The sequence below is a fragment of the Manis javanica genome, chromosome 9 (genome assembly GCF_040802235.1).
Source record: "Manis javanica isolate MJ-LG chromosome 9, MJ_LKY, whole genome shotgun sequence".
Classification (NCBI taxonomy): Eukaryota; Metazoa; Chordata; class Mammalia; order Pholidota; family Manidae; genus Manis; species Manis javanica.
This window is the reverse complement of record NC_133164.1, coordinates 106560108-106581184: the sequence shown is the minus strand read 5'-3', so window position 1 is coordinate 106581184 and position 21077 is coordinate 106560108. Positions and strand designations below refer to the sequence as shown.

Sequence of the window (21077 nt, the reverse complement as noted above, 5' to 3'; positions counted from 1 at the left end):
AAAAGAGCAGAAAGATTTTTCTCCCACAGTCCAGCAAGCTAGAGTCTGAAATTTGGATTGAAATGAAGGTGTCAGGAGGGCTGCACTTCCTTCAGAGGCTCCAGGAGAGAATTCATTCTTTGCCTCTTCCAACTTCTGGTGGCTGCCAACATTCCTTGATTAATGGGCACATCAGTCCATTTTGTGCCTCTGTGGTTGCATCACCTCCTCCTCTTCTGTGTCTGCCAAATCTCCCTCTGCCTCTCTTTTATAAGGACAATTGTGATTGCATTTAGAGCTCCCTCAAGTAATCCCCATCTCAAAATCCTTAATCACATTGCGAAAGACCCTTTCCCATTCCATGTAAAGTAAAATGTGTAGGTTAGGTAGTAGGACCTGAGTATACACACTGGGCTCCTGAATGAAGATACTGTATGCCCTCCTGCTTTAGGCTCTGGAGAGCTCCATCTCCTGCTCCAGCCAGGGCAGTCCTCACTTTCATGCACTATTCTGCCGAGACTGAAAGTCTTTTTCCTTAAATCTCACAGCTATTTACTCTGAAAGTTTATGGCACAAATGAATTTGACTTGGAAATTGCCCAGGTTTCTAGAAGAATCTTTATGAGTCATTTCACAGTTCATTTTTAAAACACATAAGATCCAGTTACCCTTCCAATTGCTTTCCATTCTTCTGCTCTTCTTCATAATGTAACTTCTTCAAAGAGTTATTGTATGTGTTATGTTTCTTTATAAGTTCCCATTCAATCTTTGATCCATTATAATCTACCTTCCACTCAAGCCCTCACTGAAACTGCTCTTGCTTTAGTCACCAATAACATATAAATTATGAACATCCAAATGAGGATATTTTGAAAGTAGATGCTACACTGTGCTAACTACTGTTCTAGATATGAACTACACGAGGGCATGATGCATAAGCTGGGACTGTCCCAGGAAAACTAGGGGACATGCTTACTCTTTCAAAGATCTTCACATTGACAAATTCAATGCACACTATCTTATCTTTGTCTTACCCATCATCTCGTCAACATTTTTAGCACAGCTCCTCCTTTTCCAAAGCTTTTTTTCTTGCTTCTTCTGTCATACTAAGGTTTTTTTCTTCTGTCATATTAAGGTTTTTTTCCTCCAATTTCCCTCTAACAGGAAACTCCTGTATTTTTTCCCCTATTTTTTCCTGTTATTGGTAACCCTTTCCAAGCCTGCTTATTGGGCTGCTCTTTCTCTACTCAATATCTATATTCTGGGCTCTGCCAGGGCTCAGTTTAGGCCCAACTTTCTCTTTCCATCCTATATATTCCTCTAACTTGAGATGCTCTCTGCCCCTGACTGTTCCAGATTGAAGTATTTGTCTACACCTTGATGTCGCCTCTTGGATACCACACGGACTCTAAAAATTATACTCTTTGCTCCAATGAAAATGTTACTATCAAGTTAATGACCTATCAAAACAGAAACCTATCCCATCCAATCCACTTGCAAATGCTCCTGTTCTACCTCTAATATACAATTCACATATATGAATTTCATTTAAAGCATCCTATTTATAGTTATTTAGCTGAGTCCTTTGGATAAAGTCATGGAATTCAAAGTTCTAAGTCCCTGCCATAATGTCATATCTCTTCATGAAGTTCCCTACCCTTGCCCGTCCTTCTTAAATATTTGGACTGTGACAGACATTTGTAAATTAAAGAATAAAACTTCCATATTCAATGGTTCCTTATCAAAAACAAGTAAATAAAATATCTTGCCAATGGCTTGTTCTACATCACACCATTACATAGCTTCCACTGATTTTGTAAAAGTACTTCCTACTTCTTGTCCACAAACCACATACTCCAATAAAAAAAACACTGAAATATTTATTAGTTCCAATATTTGTCCTATAAATTCTTACCTTTGTACTTTTTGCTCATTTAACTTCTTTTATCTGAATAGCCCTTTTCATTCCTAAAGATTTTAGCCTTGTTTATTATTTAAAGCTCTTCCCACATACCACTTTCCCTATGAGACTTCTAAGAAACTTAGTTTGATGCTCTGTATTCAGATGGAATTTTGTCTTAACCTGTCTTACAGGTATTTGTCTAATTTGAACTATAGTCACACACACATATATGTATACTGACACACACACCTTTTTCTTCAGTTAGTATATAAATATATAAGATTTATACAGTATCTTAGAATTATATTAATATATAAATGTATATGGATTTACCCTTTCATTGGTATCCTTAGCACTATGTCTTATATGTGAATAAAAGGGACTAAATAAATACTAGAAGTACATACTTAGAAAAAGAAAGCTATTTCAAATTAATACCATCCTTCTAGAAACTTCTTTCTATATCTGCATGCATGCTACAAGTTACACCTTAAATATTAGAACCAGATCCAACTCACGAATCTGCTAAGTTATCATATATAGTTCTTGAAGCATATAAAAAGGTTTTCATGTTTCAAGATTTTGTATGTTTCATATGCATTTACCAAGAGGAAAAATTGAAGTTCAGAGATGGAAAGAACAGAAGTGGCATTCATTATAGGCTTTTACTAAGTACTATAAATTGTACTAAAGGCTTTAATACCTCATCTAATTTGAATTTAAGCCTACAATATCCCTATGAAGTAACTGTTAGAGTTAATTTTTTGAAACATCCTATTTAGGGAAGAAATAGGAACGGTTCATGACAAATGAGGAGTCACATCTACAAAATTAAAATGCTACCATTATTAGGAGAGTTCCACACCAAAGAACAGTTTTTGATTAAACAGAGAAGAAAAGTAGCTTAGGGAATCCACCACAGATTCAAAGAATAGTACAAGAATTAAATCCTTAAGAAATATTAAGAAGGTGAAAAATCGTTCTACTAAGAGCTATTTTGTCAAACTTACATAAAGAGTCAGAATAGATATTAGCAAAGACAGGGAAATTAAAGGACTGTCATTAATTTATAAAGAAGAATGTTAATTAAAACCTGAAAGAAATCTGGGAAAAATTACTTGTTATTTATTTTGAGAAATCTTTTGAACTGCTAATGAGAACATGTGGATTATTTCAGGAATAATTGCCTTAGTGTTTATTGTGTCAAATTAAGAGTTCCTAAAGTTAACGTGAAGGAGAAAGATTAGTCACAAATGAAAGGAAAAAGAATATGGCAATATGGAAATAAGAAATTGGTAAAATATATGTTAAGCTTAGACTTCCAAGGTGTTTTAAAAAAAATATCTAGGATTCAACAATCACAATGACATCTGGAGAGCTGTCTCCAACAGTGAATCTCAATTTCCCATTATTTTATCTATGGACTCAGAAAAACTATTAGAAGAAAAAGGAGGAGGGGAAAGGAGAAGAAGAAGACATTATTACTGAAAAGTGGACCTCTCTGCAGAGTCCAGTCCCCCCCCCCACCCCCACCGCCCTCTTCCCTCCAGTGAAAGCACAATAGCTGGACCATCCTCACCAGATTGCCAGTGACCTTGTGCAAATGATCTTCAGTTCACAAGTGCAAAGTCTATAGAAAACAAAAATCCAGGCAAGCAGCACTCTGCCTGCCACAAAAAACATCAGGCACACTGCTGTTATTTATTCCTCCCTCAAATCTCTGTCTCCACTAGATTCACTCGTTTGCTACAAACTAGTAATTTTTGAGCTTTCCTCCTCTTCACGCCCTCCACTCTGTAGTCAGAGAGAGCTAGGCAGAAGAAAGGGGAGACACCCTAGCAACTCAGCAGAGCTACACTGGATAAAAGACAGTGAGTGAGATGGTGAGAAATTTGCCGGGACCTGCGTAGGATAAATGACAGGCTGTGTCTCAGGAAAACATCCACAGAACACAAAAGCCCCATAAACGAGGCCAAAAGCAGTTCAAATGCACAGAAGGCTGACACACATTGGTCTGAATAGATCTTTAATTTCAGAATATACAAATAAATTAAAAACACTTAAATTTAAAATAATGATAAAAATAGACTATACTATGAAACATAATAGGGCTTATAGGATAATTTTTTTTACTAAACTAGAGGGAGCTTCTTTCACAGAAAATTGGTATTTTTCAAGTGTATATAGTATTTTTTTCTTTTTTCTGGCTGGAAGATTTTGTGTTTTATAGCAAACTGTATTGTACAGACCTGGGGCCCAGCCCGGCTGGGTCCTACACTTTTCCCCATCACCGAGTTGCCCTTTCTTCCTCCTACCAGTTGCCCATCCTTAAGCCTTTCAAAGAATCCCCTCCTGGCCGGCCTTTGGTCCGCCCAGTCCCTCCCCCGACCCGTGCACCTCCCTGTTACCTGAGGTATGTGGCTAGATTCCCCCCTTCCCTACATGGTACAACCCAGCTACCCACCAAAGTCCAGGCTGATGGGCGGGGCCTGGGCCCGACTCAGCCCCCTGGCTCCCCAAACCCCACCCCTGCCCTGGAGGGGTGGGGCCAAGAACCTGTTACAAAGTTCCCATGGCAACCGAGGCCATTTCCAGCCTTAGCACTTATCAAGTACATGAAACAATTGGAATAAAATGAAGAAGGAATAGGCTAGCATAAAAAGACAGTATGATGACATGAAGGAGGAGGTGGGTAAGAAAAGGGAAAATTACAAGGAAAATAAAAATGAAGAATTAAAACCAGTATTTAGCATAGTACCATTTAGGTTCATCCATATTGTCATAAGTGGCAAGGGTTCATTCTTTTTTATGATTAATATTCTATTGTATATATATACCACATCTCAGGTGCAGTAGGTGAAGGGGAAAAGAGGTACAAACTTCCAATTATAAAATAAATTGATCATGGGAATGAAAGTACAGCATAGGGAATATAGTCAATAGTATCATAATATCTTTATATGAAGACAGATAACTATACTTATCATAGTGAACATTTAGTAATGTATATAATAGTTCACTATGTTATACAACCGAACCAATATAATATTATATATCAACTATAATTAAATAAAAGACCCAATATTGGAGGCAGTACAAGACAAATTTAACTTTTGAACCATTCATTGAATGCAATTGAGAGGATACATACAATGTTTATAGAAAAGAGTAATATACATGAAAAAATGAGGGAGTGAAATAATATGATGGAGATCAGGAAATATTTCAAGGATTATAAATACACTGTTAAACGCACCAAGATAAATGGGACAAACAAGTAATGAATGAATTGCAGAAAATTTCCAGGAAAGAGTCAATGTCAGCCTTTTTTGATTCTAGCTTGGGGTAGACCTCTCTGACTTCCCACTTATTTTCACACCTATTAAATTCACCCACATTGTATATTAACGTGATTTACTATCTACCTTTATTATAGCATCATGAGGTATTTAAGACAGAGAGTATTTTATTCTTTGACCACTCCAAAATCCTTCCCATGAAAATAACTGCATTGGACAGAGTAGTTTATCCTTAGCCTTCTAGTCTTTAGGTTAGAAACCAGTAATACATTTTTTCTTTAAACAACCAGTTTACCATGGAGATAATCATCTCTGATAGCCTTCTATGATAGCTTCTATGACATTTTTTTTCTAAGATATGATTGCATAAATTGAATATGATAGCATAACATGTGAGATAAATTAGACTGTGGTAAATACGTTGGTTTTACTTCTGGTATATCAATCTTCTTTAGCATTTTGCTGTTAACATATTTGTATTTTAGGAGTCAGAGAATAAATATCAACATTTGTAGAAGATGGCTCTAGAGTATCCCCATTTGGAGAGCTTTACAAATTGTGACAAAATATACATAAAATTTACCATTTTAACCATTTTAAGTGTACAGTTCAGTAGCCTAAAGTACATTCACATCATGCTACTATCACCACCATCCAATTCCAGAATTTTTCATCTTCTGTACCTATTAAGCAATTATTCCTCAGTCCCCTATTTTCCAAGCTCCTGGCAACTACCATTCTACTTTCTGTCTTTTTGAATTTGACTAGTTTAGATGCCTTGTAATAAGTAGAATCAAACACTGTTTGTTCTTCTGTGATGAGCTCATTTCAGTTAGCATAACATCCTCAAAGTTAATTCATGTTGTAGCTTGTGTCAGAATGTTCTTCCTTTTTAGGGCTTAATAATATTCCATTGTATGGTTATACCACTTTTGTTTATGTGGTATTAATTTGTTGATGAAGGCTCGGGTTGCTTTCATCTGTTGGATATTGTGAATAATGTTGGTATGAACATGGATGTCCAAATGTCTGAGTCCCTGCTTTCCATTCTTTGGGATACATACCCTCAAGTGGATTTGCTGGATCAGATGGTGATCTTTGTTTAATTTCTTGAGGAGGTTTTTGAAAAATTATACTGTTTTTCACAGTGGCTGTACTAGTTTACCTTCCCACTAGTAGTGCACAAGGTTTCCATTTTCTCCAGGTCCCTGGCCATCTTCAACACATTTTTTTTTTCTCTAGATTGAATGATTATGAGTTGAAGAAAATGGGAAAAACTAGATGACCTTAAAGCCCCACTTGTCATCTGTGATATGTTGCTTTCAAGCAATAACTTACTTAGTTCTCTGCTTGTCCAAAAGAGTTAATGAAACTTAATAATACATGACTTTCTATTAAACAACAGATTATATGCCCAACTTAATCTGTCAGTACTCACAGTATAAAATAGTGTTCAATTCATATGTGTCCCTTGTTTTGCTGTCAATACTGTAAGAATGAAACATCTGGAGGATGGAGGAGGAGGAATGTTGCATTTATTTAGTGCTGGTGTGTTGAAATGGAAAGAAAGATAGTAGGGTCTTGTCTTGCATTAATTCTTCAAAACAGACTGATACAAAGATTTGTGTAAGAGTGATATATTATGAAGTGCTTCCACAAGAAACCATTAGGGGAATGGAAGGAGAGGGAAAGAGAAAGATAGGTGAGCCAGACAAGGGGAGACTATCTAGGGTGCAATATTTTGGAGCAGTATCTGTCCACAAAGAGAGACGCAGGCTCAGGTCTGCAGGGGAACTTGAGCGATGAGTTGGCTTTCACTTCAGTTGTTTCAGTCAAAGGGCCTGGAGTATTTACCAGCTATTCATGAGGTGTGATGGGCATTTCCAGCTCTCTTAAGAATGCAAGCAAAAGCAAGTTCTGGCAGCCTGAGGCAGCCCTCCAACAAAAAGACTTGGGTATTAGCTGTTGGGACTGAAACTACCCTAGACGCGTGCATGGAAGTGGTATAAGGACCCAAGGTTCCCAGATCATTGAAAACGTCTGCCACAGACATCAAAAAGGGTATGCAGAGGATAAGAACAGACAGGCTGCGATTAGGGTGGGGTGCATTTAGTGTCAGTCGCTAAATAGAAATAACATGAAAAAGAACTTTGTATCAAAACTTTATTTATTAAACAAAAAAATGCACCATTGGAATAACATTTCTATAAAAAATGAATATGAGACTGTTCTACAGTGAATTACAAAACCCCTTTTCCTCATGTAGTAGTATACAAGATCGTGTGTAGAAACAGTCATTGTTTTAAACTGTAGGCAATTTCCCTTCTCATAGAACAAGATTTACACTTAAATGTTGCAATCACTAGTCTAATTTGGTTAACAATGCTAGAGTCTGACAATATAAAGAAACTCTTTGTAGGCTCAAAATACCTTTTTTAAAAAGGTGTTTTGTTGCAACAAAAAAATTTCTTTTTCCACTAAGGCTAGTTAAAGCTGTAGTATACCCATTTCTACCAAATAAACCTACCACTAGCACACTAACAATTTGCTTGAATTGCAAAGCCCTTTGAGAGAATGAGTAGCATTTATCTGCAAAATACTATCAGAATACTGTAGGGTTTGGTGGTGTCTTGCTTGAATGACCCAGGAAAGGGAGAAGGCGGAGGTGATGGAGCTTCATGGCTTTGCCTGGGACTGTCCTCACACTCAGTAAAGGACAATGCGTTCCCAAAGTGGTCCCTCTGAGATATGGAACACTGCAGCTTTAATAGCCGTACCTAGATTCCCAACCAGATCTCCCTTTTTTTTAATCATAAATTATCCAAAAAGAAGCCACTCTAAATAATAAATTAAATATTACTTATAAAAAGTACACCCCGTACCCCACCCACCCATCCCCCAAACAAGCTGACAATTGACAAAGTTCAGAATTGTCAGGTTTACCCTACAATAATAAAAAACAGCATTTTCCTCCTCCTCAACATTCCTCTCTTTCATCTGCAGATACACTTTCAGCAAACAGTGAGGTCCCTTGGCCCATGCGTCTGTGTTGACGCCTTGTACAGTTTTGCTGTTGCTCTCTAGCCAACAAAAAATTAGAGGATGACAATATACAAAGGCTGTCTACTGAGAGCAGAAGAGATCCTTCACAGAGTGCAACTAGAAGTCTGCCAAGTGAACGTTAACAATGCTGGGAACAGAGAGCCCAGAAGTGAGATGTATTGACTGATATGGGCATGGTATTTGGTCTATATAACCTCACCAACCTGGAAATACTCAGCATTTCTTTTCAGAATCAGTACCTTTTGGAAGCATGTATTTGGACAGCAAGACACACTGAGGCGAGGGAATGCATATTTTTTGATGGAATGGAATAGCATACAAAATATTTATGATTGTCCCAAGAATCCAATTTAATTTAAATGTTGGAATCGAGTGAAAAACTTCTGTACGGCACTAAAGTGATTTCTGAAAGTCACTAGCGAAATAGAAATTATAAGTAAAATGCAGAAAGTGAGTTTAAAAAGAGAGATTGTGGAGTTGGGCGTGTGACTGCTTCTGCACAGTGCCATTTTCAAGGTGTGAAGCTAAGGCTTGTTAGCATAGCCTAGAATGTTGTGGGCTCTGTATTGCATATATGGTTATGAGCAGGCTGGGGAACTAGCGTCTGGTCTTCAGGATGGTCTGTGGTTGTCTGAAGGAAACTGGTTGAGGAAGGGAGAGCAACCTTGCTCCTCATCTGTTTTAAAGTTCAGATGATTTTGCTTTCTTTAAAAAACAAAACTGGAGAATTCTTTTTCTCTCTCTAGTGCACTAGAAATGGACATTCTAAAACCATCAGAAGTCTGAGTCTGGATATAATTTCATCTAAACTGGTAAGGGTCACTTCAGAGGTGGCCTTTCTCGGTTGGAATGACAGCTGTTGCTGTGTATGAGATGCTCTATACATTTGGAAAGACCTTAAGATGTTTCTTTAAACAAAGTCAACAGACAGATGTATCAAAAAGGCAGACGAGAATGAGCCACCATCTTTAAGCACAGACAATGAAGGCTTCCAGAAACAACTGTACTTAGAGACCCTTTTATGAAAAGCCAGTGAGTGTCGAAATTTTGTCTGGAAAGACAAATTGTTTCCAAATATTGTCTGGAAAGACACACTAATGCTGGGCAGCTCTCCGACGTCAGAGGGCTGGTTGTACATGTCGGTTTGAACAACCCTTATTTTGAGGGAATAATGCTATATCCAACCCCTGACAGGAAGCCTTAATAAACTCACCTCTTTTATCCCTGGCTTGACATGTTTCCAGACTGTTCATTTGAGTGTACATTTTGTAATACCCAAATGTAAAGTTCCATTATTTAAATATTCTAGAAGCTTCTCTGTTCTACAGAGTGGTAGCTCCAACTGGGTTTCTTATTGAATATGAATCACTAAGAAATATTTAACTTTGGCTAAAGCATCCTCCAAAATATGCCTTATGCATCTTGAGCTACATGCATTTTTGTGAGTTTAACAAATGCAGACATTTCTAGAGGAAAGAAAATAACATTCTTATCTGTATAAAATAGAAAAGAAAAATACTGAACTTTTTCCAGAGGAGGCTCATGGTCGACAGTTTGGCACAGTGCAGGGGAGGCCTGAGCATGCACTGCCAAGTTTTATTTTCTTCTTTTTTCAGGCAGAAATGAGTCCTGGTGGTAGAGCTGCTGGTTTGCTCTCAAGCACTGTCATATGGGAGTCGGAGAGATTTATGAGCTTAAAGAGCCCTATATGTTAAGAACTAGACTTGGAGTACGAGCAAAATAGAAGCTATCTTGCAGTATTCACAAATTGTTTGTCAAGAGATCAGGAGACTGGAAAATTAAAGTTACCTGAAAATTTGGACAGGCAGTTGTACACATACACGAACTATTTGAGAGAGTGGGGAGCAGAATTGTACAGAAATTGTGGTGAAGCCATTGCATATTAAACCATTGGGCAATCATGTAAGAGTCTTTTGAGAGAATATAAATGTAGTGCCATTTTCAAGGTGTGAAGCTAAGGCTTGTTAGCATTGCCAGTTACTAAAATAAAGCACTACATTTAATGAAGAAAGTTTAATTGTTTAATGAAGAAAGTTTCAAGAGCATGCAGCAGAAATACACACTGAAAACAAATAATGTGTGTTTTCATGTATTTTTAAAATTTTATTTCCTAATGTCATTGACTTCGACTAGAGCTGTCTAGAATTTTGTGAAAGCGCCAGTTCTCTTGATTGTCCACATACAGTCTACGGTTTGAAGATTTGACTCAATCCCTGAAATTTGAGTTTTGCAGCCAATTCCAAGTTGAGCACTCGGCATGACCTTCTTTGGGTGTCAGATGCCTTCAGAGAATGCTCCTGTTTGTGAGAACTAGAAAGGGGAGGCCATTCCAGAACCTTGAGAAGGTAAGGCTAGCCTAATGAACATTTTTCTTAAGCAATGGATTATTTCTGCAAGATTCAGTATTATGTTAGGAAATGCCTTGTTCCAGGTCGGCAGAGGGTTGTCTCCTGAAGTGTCCAAGATTACAAGAATGAACTGCCCCACAGAATAATGTCACTTAGCTCCTCAGAAGGACTTCCAGAAAATCTTAGTAAATCGAACAAGCACTCTTGTCAGAGGAACAATTTCACAAATGGACCAGACTTTCTAATGAACCATTTGAACAAGCCCTCTCTTTGACATCAGATTTCCTTCTCGACATAAAACTGTAAAAAAATAATCTGAATTATTACTTCTGTTACAGTGCCATTTTGCTCAAAATATTTTATTCAGGGATTCATATATAATTACCCACCTAATAAAAGGAGCTATTAGGTTGTAAAGATCCTATCCCTTCCATGCTCTTTTAAAATTATGACCTACTCAAGCTTGAAATCAAAGGCAGAGCTGAAAGGAATAATTCAGCTGAAACTCTCTTATTGGTTTTTCAAGTCATCTAAGTGATAAATATGCAAACTAGCCCCCTTTTGGCGATTCAGCTGCATAAACAGGATTAACTCCAAATGCAGTTGAAAATTCAGAAACTGACAGGGTGCACACACAATGTTCTTAACGTCACCTAGTTCCAAGCCATAGATAAACATGGCAATAGAAGTTTAGAATTCTAGCTCACAATGAGGACGCAGCTTTGAAAAGCGTCCACTGGCTTTATGATGTGTCAGAAATGTTAAGTGGTGCCCTCCCCTCTGATCTTCTCGGACCCTGGGCAGGAAAGGCATGGAAGGTTCCCTTGGTAGCAGAGCCTAGTCATTGCCACTTACCAACCCTGCCTCGCTCTAAGTCAGCGAGGACCCTGTTGGCGGAAGTGACATCACTCAGGAGGAAGTACTGCTTGAAAATGCCTTCCTTTCCCTCTCCTTCCTCAGGGCCTGTTCTCAGGGAGTCTGCCCTTTCCATAGGGGGTTACTGGGTGCTGGGCAGGCCACGTGATGTGTGAAGCTGGCCACCTCCTCCGAGGCTGGCTGCCAAGGAGAACTCGGAAAGGGACAGGGCGGAAGAGGGGTCTCTTGGGGCCAGACTCCTGGGGAAGATGGCCGTGGTGGAGCTTTGAAATGTCATCACAGTGTGGTATGGCACAAGAGCCACCCAAATTGAAAAGCGTCCTGTTACAAGCTTATGCACATAATGTCAGTGTCTGGGAAGAGTGCATATTGTATCCTCTTTCAGGAAGTTGACTGCTGCTGGCGGCATGCCACTAGCGGCAGATTTGTATGTTCCTGCCTGCAGACATAAATGTTAGCCAAGGGTGGCTTTACAAATACTAAAATGGGTGAATTTTATAGCCACTTGCTAATATCCACCACTTGGGCAAGATGAATGTCTGAATTGTAAAACATAAGCATTAGCTGCTTTTTGTTTACTTATTTACTTTTTGTGCTGTCAGGAAAACATCCAATCCTTTGGTGCTGTATAGTGAGAGGATTCCCCTGGGTACTTTGTACTTTAAAGTTGAAAACAAAATAGTGAGCTTGCACTGATTTACCATGGCACGGTACAGGCTGAAATAATGCACTCGCATTTTGTAAAGACCAGACCTACACGTAAAGAAGCGACGGGCCCCAATGAAGGAAAATGTAAGCATTCGTTATGACAGTGTAGTCACTGCAGTGGCAAAGACTCAGGACTAGGCTAGCAGCTTACACTTTGACATTGCAGTGAAGATGGATCTTTGCTTTTGTTTAGGGACCTCATAGTCACCGTTTTGAAATTCCTGATGCCTGTGAAAGAAGGGAACACATTCCTTCTGGACTGCTTCAGGATCTTCTGTAAGTGGGCGGTCCTGATGGTTGACCTGTACACTGGTTAGAGTTCTTGGACACAGGTGTGCTGTATATGGGTAACTGGTATGCTGGAAAGTTCCCAGAAAATTCACCTCATCGATTCAGCAATACATTTTTTAAAAGGCTGAGCCTGTGATGGCATTAAGTTGCTTCATTAGCCCTTCCAAACTTGCCATTTGTTCACTCAAATCATCTTGTTCATACACCTACAGAGAGGATGAGAGCAAAGAGTTAGTCCAGGTGAGTACTGAGACATTCCTTTAATGAAGGCAGCAGCCATCTAATTGGCTTACTCTGCATTCTCAGATTTGACACACGGGCCTGCAGCCAGCAGTTGTGCTCAGAGTATAGTCATCGAATAAAGACGCTGGTAAGTAAGAGGTGGTGATGAATGGCTGCATATGATTTCACTGACTTCATCCCTGCTATAAGAGTCAAAAAAATCTTATTTCAAATCCAGTTCTACCAATCACTGGCTGTGTAATCATGGACAAGTTAGTGAACCTCTCTGATGTACAGTTATCCTCAGCTATAAAATGGTGATGATGATATATCTATTTCACAGGCTATCCTGAGCATCCTGTGACATGTCTTGTGACTGTCACAGAGTCTGGCCCACAGTGAAAATTCAATATGTCACTCCTTTTCCTTTCCATAGGTCATCCATCAGGATAGAAACAAAATTTAGATCAGCAGCTTTCTTTTCTTTGCAAAACAACATAGGCACATTGTACTGTAGGAGCTTAATGGGCTTTGTCTTGAACAGTGAAAGGTCTGAGGATTATGACTTTAGTTTGTGTGCAGAAACAAAATTCTAACTCCAAACCAGAGTTGGTCCATTTATAGTTGCAAAGGTAACGTTACAGCACAATTCGACTGGTAGGCAAAATAAAGATGTAGAACTCCAGAAGTCAAGGGCATGTACTCTGCAACTCTCACTTACTGGGCGCCCCAGAATCAGGTCATTAGTGACACTGGACTATTAGTTATCACAGATCCCCTAGTCACTCACCTCAGGGATTCTGATTCAGCAAGTATAGGAGGGTTAGAACCTCTTTCTCTCTCTCTTTAAAGCTCTCCAGGTAATTCTTACGTCAGCCAGTACAGGAAACAAGGCTGTGGTGTTGATTTAAATCCTAGTTCTTTTACATACTTGGTTGTTTTTGAGTCTGTCTCCTTATTTGACAAACGGGAATAGCAAGCTTTCCTTATTGGGTGGTTGGGAGTATTCAACAAATTAGTAGTAAGTGGCCAATAAGTGTTGTTTTTTTTCCCTCAACATAACTTTTGTCTTGACTAATAGAGAACTACCGAATTATTCTTGGCTAGCCCATTCATTTGATTAAGTTATTGAACCAATGAGGCCTGAGTCATGATTTCTAGCTCTGCATAGGCCAGAAAGCATTACTGGCAGAAGGCACATCTAATCCTGCTGATTAAATATGCTTGATCCCAAGAAAACAAGGGGGAGGTCACATGGAGGGATAGGCGCCAACTCACTCCAGCTACTAAAGAAACAGCTCAAAATGCATGGTATTAAGCCTGTTGGAGATGATAGGAATCTCAGCATACCAAGGAGTGATTTGGTCATATAGTATGTCATCTCCAAAGCTTGATGGGGATTGAAAAGTTGTCAGTTTGGTTCAAAAGACTGGTCTTTATAAGAGCAAGGAAGCTGAAGTGAGGTCCTTAATTGGTAATTTATTTCCCAAAATGTTGTGTTGGCTTTTTGGATTGTTTTTCTTGAATTCTCTAGGCCTTATTGTCCAATAGAACAATCACTGGCCAGTAACTACTGGAGTTTTGACATGTGGCTAGTCTGAATTGAGATGTGTTGTATGTATATAATACATATCAGATTCTAAACAATTAGTACAGACAACATAGACTATCTTATTGATTTTTTTCATTTATGGTATGTTGAAATCATAGTATTTTGGAAATATTGGGTTAGATAAAAGGTATTAAAATTAATCTCATTTATTTTTACATCTTTTAATGTGGCTTCTAAGCAATTTTAAAATTACATGTATAGTTCACATCACATTTCTATAAGACAGTGTGATGTAGATTATTTGCTTCATTTCCCTTAATATATAATTTTACTGCTCTTTATATTATACCTTTGGCTTTCTCTCCTTGGAGTCAATCTTAAATGCAAAAATGGGCCACCTGACATGATTCCTTCTGAGATGAGAAATATTAAATAAATGTAGGTATTGGATCTGACTTGGGAAATGGCCATCAGTCCTGAGACTCTGCAATAAACAGCCATATCCTGACAAAGTAGTGCACTAGGTTCTTATAAATTTGAGTCTTTCTTAAGTATTCAAAAAGTAATACAAACAGTCACCTATATACACATATCTATATTCTCTGGTTTCTATGTAGTTAAAATATTTTATTGGTTGTAGTACTGAAACAATAAAATCAAGAAAAAATTTATTGTTCTTCCAGATGAGATGATGTTAACCTGTTTTTTCCATTTTCTCTTCCCCTTCGAGCATTCTGATTTTTCAAGGTATGTGATGTGTTATTTCCTTGGCATTCTCTTAAATGTTTTCTCTTGAATTATATTCAGAAACACTCTAGAGTTTTCTAAATCTGTGTTTAGGCAACACCTTTTAAAAATCTTCTTTATAGTACATTTTTAGGAGATCTGTTTGCTTTCTCAAAATTTAGATTTTTGGGGTCTTTTGATTTTCTTTCTGAGTTTTCTAATTTGATCTGCTTATTAGCTTCTCCCCTTCATTAGTAAACTATTTCTCTCAAATAATTAAACTTGCTCCTCTTATTTTCTAAATGTTAGCTCCTTCTCTTTTTTTCTTCTTAAACACCTTCCTTCACTTCTCCATTTTGCATTTTCTTCTTGTCAGTTCTATATTTGTAGGCTATTATGACTTTGGAAGTGACTTGAATAGTAGATTCAGAAAACCCCTTACAGTGTAGCTTTTTGTTTCTATTTTTTTTATTTTGAAGAATAATTACATAGTCTTATTTCCAGGTGTGCCAACGTATTTCATCCCGCTGGAAGGAAATACATATACACACGTCTATAGATATATACGCATGTATGTAAAGCCACACCTCCTGTAGTCGTTGCCTGTATTTCTAAGACTACCTTTAAGCATAGCACCAGTCCCTGCTTCACCTGATGCAACATGAATTCCAAGGACGGCCTTACATTGGCTGGATCCTCTGTTGGCTTGTGGCCCTCCTCAGACACCTCAGGGGCTGTTGGCACGGATACAGGAAGCAAAGGAGATCTTGCCTTTCCAGCCAGCCCCAGGGAGGCTGTTTTAACATGAGTCTTGGGAAGAGTAGGCCCTGAAACAGAAAACACAGAGTGATAAAAGTCATGTATATAATGTTCTGGGGAATCATCTCTCAAGCATGCAAGCCTACTCCAGTGGGGTGGTATTGATTTTAGATTATTGCTCATTCTGAAGTATAGAAATGAATTATGACACGGTGAATGGGCTCATTTTACTACTGAATGGAAGACACATTCTGATGAGGCCTCTGCAGATGATGCTCTACCAGATATATGTAATTTCAAGGGGATTCCAAATCACAATGTAAAAAGTTGCCTGGAAGCCCCAGACAGTTCATCATACCCTGTACAATGTCAGCCAAGTTCATTTGGTGCCAACCTCAGCTCTGGGTGAGAAAGCCTTGTGGTAACCTACCTAAATCAAGTGTAAATTGTTTAAGAATACCAGGGAATATCTGCTCAGTTAAAAGAGATGGTTGCTTTGGTCTACATCTGGGTATTAGATGTCACCGCAAAAGTAAAGTCCTTCATGGCTAAACTGATAGAATCTCATTACTAATTCTCTTTTAGATTAAAAAAAAAGATATTATTCTGTCCTGATTGGTATAGTTTCTCTCAATAAGGGACATTCTAATGCTCATGAAAATCATTTGAGGAAACTGCCAAGTTTCAACTAGATGACATTTCCATCTGTTATAAACAATGGGTACTTTTCTCTTTAGGTCTGACATTTACCTTATAAATCCTGCTTAGCTTATAGCAGTAATATAATTTGTCCTTATAGCCTGAAATAAAAATTTGATTAAGGGTTATTGAATCCCCTACTATACGTCACATACCTAAGGACTTTGGTTATTCTTAGCTATGTATCTCAAAACTCAGTATAAAAGTTATTGAATTAAACCTTGTGAAGAAATTTGCCTTTATTCTCTTCTATCAGCAGTGATGACATTTGAATTCTAATCATCTGAATGTTGTACTATGTATTTGGGGGAAAAATTTTTGTTTGACTAAACATAATCGTAGTTAATAAAACTCAGAGGTGCACATTGTCCAGGTTTAGAGACAGAGTTATCCCAACATGGGCTGCACCCCCTCTACAGACTGCGGGAGCTGTGGCTGACAGCAGGTAGAGTGCAAAGTTCCTAAGTGCAGTTTATGTGGGAAATCATACCTGACTGGTTGCCGAAGAGGCCAGAGTCTTTAAGAGGTTTCTCCTAAGGAGTTTAATTCCCTTGGGAGGAGTGCTTCTGGAACACCTTTTCTCAGGAACTAATGCCTGAGAGCGCTGACTGCCTGTGGTCACATAACGTGCCCCTTTACAAATCTCAGTTTTTTTTTGTTGTTGTTGTTGAGAGGGCATCTCTCACAAATCTCAGTTTTTTAGGGTATTTATTCTGATCTCTTTTCTGGCCTCATTCTCCTCCAGTTTTACCCCTTTGTTACCTAAAATAGCATGTTTGTGATGACTGACATAAATAGTCAAAGGTCACCTTGGGTAACTGATTTTATTTTGTAAATATGTAGATTTTAAAATATGGACTAAAGGAAGAACAGGAAATCCCAGCTGACACCCTAATTTGTTGCTGGAAGATGATGAAAATCATGTCATTTGAATTTGTACCCTTATTTCCTATAATAAGTTGTAATGATAGAAACTTGGATTTTATTTCTGGGAACCCATTTCAAACTATTAAAATATCAAAACTAATAACCTGAATAAAGAAAACAAAAATGTGTGTATTAAATAAATAAATAAAACTTAGAGGTTATCCTACAATCAGAGAAACAGGAGGAATTTGCTCATTGGGAAAAAAATAATGCACATAATGTAATAGGCCAGCAATTTGCTATATGCTCAGCAAAATAAGGGATAAATCCTAACACAGGAACTTTTTCTCATTCTTCTGCATGTCATTTCTTCACATTTATAATCTTTTCACTCTTTTCTTAAACTTCAGTGATCAAAAGTTCACATTTGGAGTGATTTATCACTAGAGGGTGATCTTAGGTTTTTGGTAGCTCAGATGGAAAGAAATAGACAGGAGTAACATTAATTGTTTTCTTCAGAGGAAATTTATTTACTGAGTGTCTACTATGACAGATGCTAAGCAGTTTAATTCATTTGAGGCAAAATAACATAGTGGGGAAGAATTTGAGATTTATAAATCCTATCTACATTCAGATATTGGAAAACTCCATTATATACTAGCCATGTAATCCCTTAGTCAACTAACTTAACATCTTTTGCTATTTCTTCATCTGTCAAGTGGGAATGATAATTTGTGAGAATTAAATAAGATTGTGTATTTAAAGTGACTGACCCCTGCAACTTTTTCAAAGAGGGCTAGCTATTAATATTTAACTAACAATTCTGCTAAATATTATTTCCAGTTCACATATGAGTATACCAAAGCAGAGAGAAATTAAGTAATTTGATCAAATTCACACATTTAGAGGAGGGCAAACAGAGTAAGAATTTGCATCAATGTCTGTCCAACTGTACTGAGCAAAATAAAGTTTTATTAAAATGTTGATCTAGCCCACCCAATTTAAAAGAGATTTTTGAAAAAGCAACGTAAAAGAATATGAAATACAGTTCAAAGACTATAAGTAACTTGAGAATAGAAACTATTCATTGTATTATGGTTTCTCATGGTTGAATTAAGTTTTAATAAAAAGAGAAAAACAAAACTCTAATAAGCTCTGACAATGGTTTGAACTACTTTTATTACAATGTTGTTTAAATATACACAAACATAAAACGGTACAGCCTTTGTAAGCTTGTAGTTATTTTACTATGCTATAAAACCAAAACACACATAAAATTAAATAGTGAAGTTTTATAAAAATAGTACAATTTGAATTAACATCATTAATTTAATGTGATGGATGAGACTGGGTAAAACAAAATAGCCATAGAAATGTGGTACTGACTGCTATGCCCTAAGTCATTTTGGGTTTGTCATATATGTTGTTTTTTCTACTAATTTCCTCTGGTCGGATAGTAGGCACAGCTTCATTCTTCTGGAGAAGGGAATGCCAGCTGGTCCCCATAGGATGTGAACAAACCATTTGGATATTAAGTCCAGCTCTATCTTTTCTCTTTAGCCTCTGACTATAAAGGCGGTATTCATGAAGCTGACCTCATTGTAGACCCAAATACCAAGGCAGACACTGCACACCCCGGCAGAAAGATGCTATCAAATGGCCCTCCAGGTGCTCCGACATGTGTGATTCACATTAATATTGTAGATGATTACTTAAGTGAAAGTAGAAGATTTAAAGAGCAGTTTTCGCAGAGTACTGGTACACACTAACAATGTACCTAACGAACACCTACTTTGAGTTACATTTTCTGAATTATGTTTATCTTCCCTTCTAGAATGTTCACAATGTTCTGTTTAACCAAAGTTTTGCTTTATTGCCACAGAAAGCTGTTTCTCTTAGCATATTCCATGAGTCACCCCTCCCTTCCCCGTTTTAATAGAGCAGGTGCATTTTAAGAACTATCATATTTTTTGTATGTATATTTTATTTATGTATTTTTTGGCTACAACTTTGACTTAGGTCTACTTGACAATGAAATCTACATGTTTTATTTTATTTACTTTTAATTTTTAGCTTTTAAATTTTTTAATAGACTAAACTAGGTCTGAAAAATTTACAATTTAACACTTAACCAAACATATGCGTGTCTAACATGTTCTGCAAATAAATTCACCATATCTACAAATAGACTCACAAAAGAAAAAGCAAATGGCAAGGGGAATAGGAACTTCAGACAGGCTGGGCCTCTTTTATACTGGGAAGCACATAAGAATAAACATCTTTTAGAATTTATCAGACTATTCTATTTAATTCCTTGCTATTTCTTTGACTTTTTTTCTTTTTGCAGCCTTGCATGTCAAGAAATTACATTCTTATTATAAAAGTATATTTTATTGTTGTATTTTCTGTCCAGGATCCTAAAAACTTGGGCAAATCCACACTATAGTATATTGGCATTGGGGACACTTATATTATTACCATAAGATGCCGGTATGCCTAAAGAGTACCATAACTCAAACCCATTACAAAGAAGATCATATAACAATAGATTTTATCTAGTGTCCAGGCAACAGTTACACATTCAGAACCTACAGAGTGCTGAACAATATGTAAGACACTGTGCATTTTACAAAAGGAATTGAAGATACTGCCTCAGCTTGAAGACCACACAGAATATTTAAGTCTCAAATGACTGCCTTTTCTCAAGTAATATTCACAGATTCAAAGAAATTTAGCATGTGGGAACCTCGAGGGCTCTTGGAGTTCATCTGCTGACCTTCCCTTTATTTTGTTGAAAAGAACACTGAGGTCCCTGGAGATCAAGAGACTGAGGTAGCATTAATTTCAATGAAATTCCAGTACAGGCAAAGAACCTAACAGTCTCTTGGAGTTCATTATTAGCAGGTTTGTAGGATGTATTATATGGCCTTGAATGTTTTTCTTTTCCTGGATGGGGAGTTAAAGAAAAGACTGAGGGAAATTTTCCAGGAGAGATTTATCAACTGCCAGGAAGACAACCTTGGTCTCAAAATTGCCCTTTTGTAAAGGGGAAAGATGTTTTAAAACAAAGATTTTAGTGTTGGAAAACTGACACCTATGCTCCTGGCTGTGCATTAACTCTGTCTCTATGCTGTGTTTGTATCTGAGTAGATTCAGCATGTTCCATTCTGAACCTCAGAGGCATTAAGCTTGGACACTGGTGAATGTTGATAATTGGTCTAAATGTGCATAATTTCAATGGAACTTCTACAAGCTTTATCAGAGCACTATATCAAAGCAAAAGAGAATGAAAGACAAAAGTTAAGAGCTCTCAGCTGCTGACTTTATAGTCTTAACCTGGTAGTCAATATTCTCTGTGATCACTTCCAGATATGACTTTCAGAATGTGATCGAGAAAACCCACCTCACTTTCAGAGAGGGAGGTGAGCATAGCTGAGACTGGCAGCAAAAGATAGGAAGGCCAGCCCTGGGGCTCTGAGAGGTTGTTTCTTTATAGATAGACTTTGAGAAGACAGGGGTTCCCAGTCATGACAAAAGGTATTTGATTTTCTGTATTATTTACTTTTTTTCTTCCATGATAGTAAAATGTGTGTGATCTACACAATGATCTCCAAGCACAGAATGAGTGCTCAAATACTCAAACATTGAGGATGAGTCCTAGCCTTGGACTTAGGAGACCCAGTCTTATTTTGTCTTATGACTTTGGCTCATGAGTCTAAGTTCTTTGGGTCTTGATTTCTTTATATCTATAAAGTTTAATTGAAT

General features: G+C 37.5%; 1 protein-coding gene across 1 annotated transcript in view; it reads right to left on the bottom strand.

Moving 5' to 3' along the window:
• Positions 1–8084: 8084 nt before the first annotated feature.
• DCC (DCC netrin 1 receptor) overlaps positions 8085–21077 on the bottom strand; it is a 1116938-nt gene continuing 1103945 nt past the window's right edge. The window contains exons 28-29 of the mRNA XM_037016530.2: positions 15672–15814; positions 8085–12693 (exon numbers count right to left, since the gene is read on the bottom strand). Of these exons, the coding sequence (XP_036872425.2) occupies positions 12604–12693; positions 15672–15814 (233 nt within the window). The 3' untranslated portion in view covers positions 8085–12603. The remainder of the gene's footprint in view (positions 12694–15671; positions 15815–21077) is intronic.